The sequence below is a fragment of the Castor canadensis genome, chromosome 7 (assembly GCF_047511655.1).
Source record: "Castor canadensis chromosome 7, mCasCan1.hap1v2, whole genome shotgun sequence".
In the NCBI taxonomy this organism is placed as follows: domain Eukaryota; kingdom Metazoa; phylum Chordata; class Mammalia; order Rodentia; family Castoridae; genus Castor; species Castor canadensis.
The window spans coordinates 53224914-53233188 of record NC_133392.1 but is presented as its reverse complement, the minus strand read 5'-3'; the positions used below and the strand labels follow the sequence as shown (position 1 = coordinate 53233188).

The window sequence follows — 8275 nt, the reverse complement described above, 5'->3', positions numbered from 1 at the left end:
TATAGTGATTGGGGGAGGGAGGGATAGGAGAGAAAGAGAGAAAAGAAACCTTTAGATTGAAAGAGACTTTAGAGGGCAGGATGTGGTGGTGCATGACTGTAATCCAAGCTACATAGGAGGCAGAGGTAAGAGGATAATGGTCTGAGGTTGGCCCCTGGGAAAAAGTAGAAAACCCTACCTGAGAAATAAACTAAAAAACAAAAAGTGGTGTTGGCAAGGTTTAAGTGATAGAGCACTCACCTAGGAAGTGCAAAGGCCTGAGTTCAAGTGCCGGTACTGCATATATATATATATATATATATATGCAGAGAGACAGGATGGGGCTGGGAACAATGAATACATCATATATATATATGAGAGAGAGAGACGTAAGAGACAGACCAACTAACTTCAATGTGTGAACTTTATTTTGATCCTGATTTGAGCATATACACTTTAAAATATGAGACAACTGGGAAAATGTTAGTACTAACTTTAATGATATTACAAAATTATTGTTAACATTTTAAGTATGATAATGGTCTATGATTACTATTATTCTAAAGAATTATGCCTTAGAGACATAGATATTCAATATTCAATATTCACAGGAAAAAAAATGATACAATGCCTGTGGAGTCTGCTCCAAAATAATCTGGTCCATGAGAGTAAAAATCGGTATGAAAGAAGAATGGCCGTGAAATTCCTAACTGTGGAAGCGACATGAATCTGGGGGTGGGTTATACTTCTCTTTATTTTCATATGTGCTTTAACTTTTCTATAATGAAGTTAATGGCTGTCTTGTAAAGATGGAGTCAGGGTGTCCAGACCCCACTGGCTCAACTCTCATCCTTTCATACCTTGAGATACCTGGAAAAATCTCTGGGATGCTACTAGACTGAAGTTCCTTGAGAGCAGGGTGTTCTGTTTGTTTCAACACCTGATGATCCCCAGTGTCTAAAGGTCTGCTTGGCCTATAAGAGACCCTCAGTATTTTGGGGAATAAATGATGTTTCTTAACATGTCTGGCATGGGGCTGGTTTCATGAGAATCACTCAGGAACATGTTACTCCACAGAAAGCTAGACAGAGAAGCCTCTGAGATTATGGACATCAAGGTCCCCTTCACAGTCTGGTGACCATTGGTACAAACAAACTCATGGCTTCATTACAAAGCTAGAAACCTAACATCTGTTTTACTTTGCAATCTGAGAACCATGACAGCTGGCTTATGGCCTCACCAGGCAAGGCAAGACCATCCTTGGTCCATAGAGGTCCAATTGTCTCTCAAGCAGAGGATCCTACAGGCCATGGAGCAGAACCATTTGGGGGCACATTAAAATATAAGCTCTTGGGTCTTCTTTCAGAGATTTGCATTTGTAAGACCCAGGCAAGCTATTGTTTTAAAAAAAAAAAAGAAAAGAAATCATTCCACAGGTGATTCTGAGGGCTATCGGCAGTTACCCAAATTATTTCCTTAGGCCTGTGCTGGCCTTGGCCTGCAGAACTGTGGTCTAGTGTCAACATTCCTATATGGTCTCCTTCTTGGCAGGAGGCTTCACTTTCTTCCAGACCCCATCTGTGGAAGTTCACCTCAGATACGGATGGGATTCCAGGCCATCCTAGTCCAACTCAGCCTCCCAGCTCAGCAATGAATATCTGTCTTCTGAAGTTACAAAATTTTACTTTTATGGGGCCCTTACTCTGTATTCTCAGTAGGCAGTCTTCCTGCCTCAGAGCTGAATTGTCCCACTTTTTTGTTTTTAACTAGCATTTTTAACTAGTTTCTGAAGGTGGGGCTTCCTGCTGCTGCAGTTACTCCCTGGGCTAGTGCTCCCAATTGATAGTCTCCCTGCAAGTTATGTCAAGATAAGACTCCTTCATGGCTTGGAAGTCTAGCTGATTCTTCTCAAGGCTTTGACCAAATTTTGCTTTCCTATTATATAACCTTATTGATTAATCAAAACTATTGCTCACAGCTGCTGGTTAATGGATGATGGCTCCAGAGTTTGCCTGAATACAATTATTTATTGCTTTATTGATGTGCTACTTATTACTCTGTTAAGTACCATAGGGTGTTTAATTATGTGAAAGGGAAGTGCAAAAGCAGCTGCTGAAAGCTGGAGTTAAAGAGGCCCAGTACCTGAGTTCCTGACAATGTGTCATAAAACAGCTTTAAAACACATGCACACACAAAGGACAAACCTCGTTCCAAGGTTTAATGAGCTTGGAAGCAAAATGGACTCAGGGAACTGCCTTGCCACTTTGTGGTTTGATATTAGCCACAGTACAAGTCAAGAAATCTGAAGGTTTTGAGTGAAAAAGAGACTTTTTTTGGGCTTTCATGTATTTTCTATTCCTTGTCGATGATGGAGTGGAGCCGATGATGAAGGCCAGCTGGAGGAGAAGTGGCTGGAAAGTGGCTCCTGTGGAATGGGGGCATCTGACATGCCCAATGCTGATCCATGGAATCTGGGCTTCTGTCTGGTTGATGGTCCACTCTTACCATACCAAAAAGCAGTCATATTGCTCCATGGGAAGCTTTTGAAAGAAATACCACCAGTGGACTGTGACAACACTCATCACACTTTGTATTCCATTTTGCTCCTGCCAGCAGGGATGCATTAGTGTCACGGTACCAATGAGTTCAATGTTTTAGAGGCCTTGTGTTTGTGTTTGGACAAGTCTGAACCTGGACCTGACAAAGGGAAGAAAATGTCATTAGTTTAATTATTTAGATCAGAGGTTTTCAAGGGATGCTCTAGCAATCTAAAATTCCATATTTTAAAGATGAGAAGATTCACTCACCATATTCTAAGCTGAGGCAGTGGTATCTTTGGTCAAGAACCCTGGGTGATTGGGTGTGTGGAGGGCAGTCTCTGGGGACCTGGCACCCCACCCTATCTGATGGAAGCCCAGGTCTTTCTCTCCTTGTAGGTCACCTTCATCTTAGGGTTCTCCTATACCAGGCAGGTATTGCTCCACAGTTTTCATTTAGGAAGAGAAAATACCTTTCTGTTTCTACAATCCTATGAAATCAAGAAAAAACTATAAATTAATATGCCAGTAAATAATCTTGTTACAGAGACATGCATGGATGCCAACATAAATATTCTGCATGATGGGTGGTACTGTGGTAGGAGGAACTCTCAGTTTGGAGTAAGAAGGAGTTGAAATCCTGCTTTGCCACTCTTCAGTTTTATGACCCTGGAACAGTTCCTTAATTTCTCTGAATCCTACTTCCTTATTTATAAATAGGACAAAATAATAGTGACACCAAAAACCTGTTGTGGTTATTAGTAATATAATAGATGTACAAAAGCCCCGCCCTGTTTCTGACACATGATGAATGAAAAAATATAAATATTCAAGTTTCCAGATAATATTCAAAACACTTCCCCTTTTTAGATAATAAAAAATAGAGATGACATTTGGTTTTTAATGTATTTCTTTCTGGAACTTTTCCCATGCTAACTATTATAGAGATTGTGTACTTATAAAGTAATGTTATGGAAAAAGTGTCAGGATTATAAACTTGCATATAAACTATAATGTTTTTTGAAAGTAAATTTTTACTAACATATACTTTCTAGAAGTTTTAAAAAGGTATTTGTGAAATTGGAAGCATATGCAGTATGCAATTATATATCCCACTTTTTAATACCATTCTATCATGAACAGGCTCATTTTGGGGAGTTTTGTTTAGTTTTGGAACCTAACTCTGTTCTCAAGAATTCCTAGGAACTAAGTTTGCTCAAGTGCATTTAAAAAAGTTGTTTACAGAATTTAAAAGACCATATTTGTCCTATATAATTAGGGGATGTTTGTGAAAATGAGGACTCACTAAGATTTAAGATTTGGGAGTCTCTATAGCATGGTGGATCAGTGCCTCAGTCCTGGAGTCAGGTAGATGAGATTTGAATTTCAGTTCCTTCATTTATTAGCTTTAACTTGACCTTGGAAAAGTTCTTCCATATCTCTGAGCTTCAGTTTCACATTATTAAAGAGGAAACTAATAGCACCTAATCCAGAAAGAAGGCTGTTAAGAGGACTAAATGCCATAGCTTGGGTAAGGACTTTAGTAGTAAGTGAATAAGTGAATAAGTTAGCGATTATTATTTGATTCTTAGACTTCTCTAATTTAAAGTGAGCTCATTGAGATGCAATGAAGGGAGAAGTTACACCTAGGATTAATTACTTAAATTTATTCTTGGTGACTTGGCTGAATTCTTGTGGAAAGTTTAGGAATAACTTAGGGTGAGAGAATTTGGAAAGTAGTGTCTATCTTCTTTTGTAAAATATATTCATGATTTGAATGGTCAGTCCAGGGATTTTCAATGCTTTGATGTAGAAAATTTTTCCCTCAGGATGCTTAAAATTAAAAATTTATATTATAAATTAGGTTTTCTTTGTTCTTATCTATTATCATTTTATTTTGAGTGACATCAAAATGTTATGATATTGTAGAAAGTTAGTGTTATGCAGGAGTTTTAAACACTCTGACTTCAGGCAGACCTGGGCTTTTGTTTTGTGTAGTCTGGGCAAATCAGTTTTTTTCTAAGCCTCAGTTTTATCAACTTTGAAATAGATATAATAAAAGGGTGTTCATCTTTGTATCCTCCACTCTGCCTGGCACATAATTAGTGCTTTGACATTCTGATGGAATAACCCTCTAGCTAAGTCTTAAGCTCCTTCCTCCTGGTTTGGTGTACAAAAGGCACTGCTTGCCTGTCCGTGCCAGCCAGACCTCGTGCAGATGGTTTTATTTCTTCAATGGCTCCTTCTATAAATTTTCCCCTTGTTTTATTCTGAATATTTATCAGTGCTCCATACTGAACATGAGTCTGCAGAACCCATTTGGGCATGTCCTTGATGGTCACTGAGTCTGATGCCTACTCTCACTTCCTAGCTACCCATCATTGATTTGAATCCAATTTCCTTTGGGCACCTATTACAGCCCTTGTAAGTCTCTGGGTCATTTCAGTCTATTACTAGGCCAAACCTGAATCTGACTTGGGATCATTTGGAGACTGGAGAAGCACTTCCTTACAATGGCAGAATGATTTATATGTTCAAAGCCCTTTCCTTCTCAGAAATGAGATGATATACATGAAAGGCCTATGTAAACTGGAAAGTGCTTTGTAAATGTGACCTTTCATGATATCTGCGTAGGGCCCTACTTTCTAGTGAAGGAACAGCAGACAATTTTGCCTGTGTTTTAGAGATTGGAAAGTCTTGCACCACAGAGGCTAAGTGACTTGTTTAAAGATAAATGAATAGTTGATGGCACAAGTGGGATTTGGAATCAGGGAGTGGACTCCAGCTATTATATTAGCATTGAGTACTTACCATATTTCAGTTATTGTATCAAGCATAATATTATCTACTTTTCCAGTTTTATATCATTAAATAGTGTGAAATTGCCATTTTTACCAAAGGAGTATCTAAGATTCAAAGAAATGAAGTTAAGTTGCTCACAGTTAAAAAGTGAGCATATATTGTATAGCTTCTCAAGAAAAGCTTGAACTATAGCAACAAACCTGTGAAGAAGTATTTAAATTTTTTATTACCTAATACCTTCTTTTTCTTTTCTTTTTTTGGGCACTTTTTTTTTTTTTTTTTTTTTTGGTAGCACTGGATGCTCTTACTGCTTGAGCCACTCTGCCAGCCCTGTCTTTCTTTTCTTTCATTCAAAAAATATTGACTGAGTTCTTACAGTGTGTTAGTCACTGGACATAAAAGTGCACTGCATAAAAACTTCTCATAAGTTATTACTTCTGTCAAGACAACCACTAAATGGGTTTGTTAGGGTCCTCCTCTTGACCCTTCATCTTGATAACATAACATGTCAGCTTTCTTCTCAACTGTCAGTTCCTGCACTTAACAGCTAGAGAACATCCTTTGGCCACCAAAGCTGTTTTTCCCTGCCTATGTGGCCAGCTGGAAGTGCTGGGAGAAATAATGCCTCTTAGAAATGGCCTCATCCAAATTGAATGATAGCTGGCATATATGTACCCCACATCCTACCTATCTGATGGAATAATTCTGAGGTATATGTTTTTCTCTGGTTCTCCATTGGAAATAAACTCCAGTGGCCTACAGTGGTAGCTGACTTGACAATATACCTAGTATTTGTGCCTTTCCATATCTTGTCTTATTTCCCTACTCTATAACTGCTGTCCCCTTTGCTTCCCTAATCAATTTCTTGCCCTCAAATCATCTCAGGGTCTGCTTCCAACCTAAGTTAAGTCAGGAGTCCTAGGGGTTCCTTTGTTCTATCATTAGTAGATATTTTGATTCATAAGAAAATAGGTGGCTATATTTAAATTCTTAGTAGTTACTTCTTGGCTAGTAGTGGTTTAACTCCTATTTATCCTCTACTATGTATGTGGAACAATTGACAGCAGTTACCTGCTATATCCTCTAACCTTGATAGATATCAAAGAGATAATTTACCAACAGATTCTTCTGTTTTTACTTTGCAGGGATTTACTTTGTGAGGTCCAGGAGGTGGAAGGCAGTGAATATGTAGAGCATAATAATTGAATATGGTTTTATTTTTTTCCTTGAATCTTACTATTTCAGTGTCAACCACTTATTGATCTTATTGAGGAGGGAAGTACATACCAATTTTTGTCAGGTAAAGAACAAGTCAGAATGGGTGAGTCTGGGAGCCATCCTTATCTGCTTGGAGGACATTTTCATTCTGTAGCTAAACAAAAGTTTATTGAACCTTAGCAGGGTTTGAGCTTCAGGCTAGGCAATGTGGAACACGCACAAACACAAAAAATGGATAAAAGATATAGCTCCGTCTAAGGGTTCGTGGATCTGGGAAGCAATTGAAATATCCTTTTTTTCAGGGTTCATTTGGGTGGTAATACATTTCATGCTAGAGAACAATCAGAAAATCAAATTGACTTTTGTATGTTTGCTTGATTTTAAAAATATAATCCCAGGGGGAAATGGCCTGTCTATGTAGACAAATGATTACCAATCTCAAAATAGTTTTTACTGTATTTTTACTCAGCCACAAAATTCTCTTTTGGAGTCTTAACCTAATTTCCCAGCATTGCCTGGCCTATCTTTCTCCTTTAATTTTAATGCTCTACCCAAGTCTTTAAGGTCTCAGTTGGTTAATGTTTAATGCTCTCCACGACCAGTGTTTGATGTTTACACTTTATTGGACTAACCAAATTTGTAGAGCAAATTAAATGTGTGCAGGTCTTTGGCAAGCTACGTTTAGATATGTGTTGCTCAGAAACCATCTCCTTGTTCAATACTGCGTGTCCCAAATAGTTTCAATTAACTGTTCTTCTTTCCTGGCAGTATCTGAAGCTATCTGCATTGCTTTTGGGGAGCTATTATTTCCCAGATTCACAAATGTTACAGCCTCATACCCTTTTGCTTCCAGAAAGCATGTCACAGCACAGAGCTCTACTTCTATGTGAAAGAAGTGCGTCAGCAACAGGTAACCTATTAAACTAGAATGACCAAAGACCAGAAAAATACGCTAGGGGTAGGGCAAGGGAAAATGGGAGGGGAGGATTTTTGTGAAGAAGAAAGAACACACACACACACACACACACACACACACACACACATACCCCACATGCTAGAAGAAAATATACAGGAGGAACAAACATAGTTTATGTAAAGAACCATTACTATAATTACCTGAAAAATATATTGTTTTTCAACCCATTAATTTAATTTCAGTATTCTCTTTTAAATAAACTGAAAGAGTTATGTGTTTCCGCACAATGGACAGAGTTGGAGAAACCAAAGGCTGAGTTCCAGGTCTAGCGAGGTCAAGCCTTCTATGTATGAACTTGGCCCAGTCCATTCCTTAACCTCACTAGACATCATCCATGAGAGGAGTTGCCATGATCTCTGGCGTGTCATCGAGTTATGATATTTTGGGATTCAATGGTATCTTTAGCCTCAATTATAAAATTCCTAGGGAGTAAAAGATATGGTTTATAACAATCTTCTTAAAAGATATGTTTCATAAATAATTGCCCAATCAACTACAACTTAATTTAATACTCCTCAAAGAGTGCCCTTGATTGTGGTTGTTAGTAGTTCCTCATCTTTCTAAACCAGTATTCTCTTTCAGCCTTGCTGAGAGACACCCGGTTTTGACCCAGTGTGAGAAACTACTAAGAAGGTTCTGGGATTTAATCAACAGATGAAAATAAGGAATCCTCACACTGCAGGGTCATTGATGGACTTTGGGGCTCAGGTTTCCTGGGGGTCAGATTTCCTCTGTCTCCTCAAGGCTACCAGAGAGAGGCTGG

The 8275-nt window shown here is 38.5% G+C and overlaps 1 protein-coding gene across 2 annotated transcripts in view; it reads right to left on the bottom strand.

The window, feature by feature from the left end:
• Window positions 1-460: 460 nt before the first annotated feature.
• Window positions 461-8275, bottom strand: part of Cabcoco1 (ciliary associated calcium binding coiled-coil 1) — a 179095-nt gene continuing 171280 nt past the window's right edge. The window contains exons 6-7 of one of the 2 annotated variants that reach the window (XR_012449714.1): window positions 2787-3007; window positions 461-2676 (exon numbers count right to left, since the gene is read on the bottom strand). Coding sequence is in view for 1 of the 2 variants with exons in the window: in XM_074078950.1 (XP_073935051.1) it covers window positions 2626-2676 (51 nt within the window). In the remaining variant the exon portion in view is untranslated. The remainder of the gene's footprint in view (window positions 2677-2786; window positions 3008-8275) is intronic. The other variant, XM_074078950.1, reaches the window with a different exon arrangement.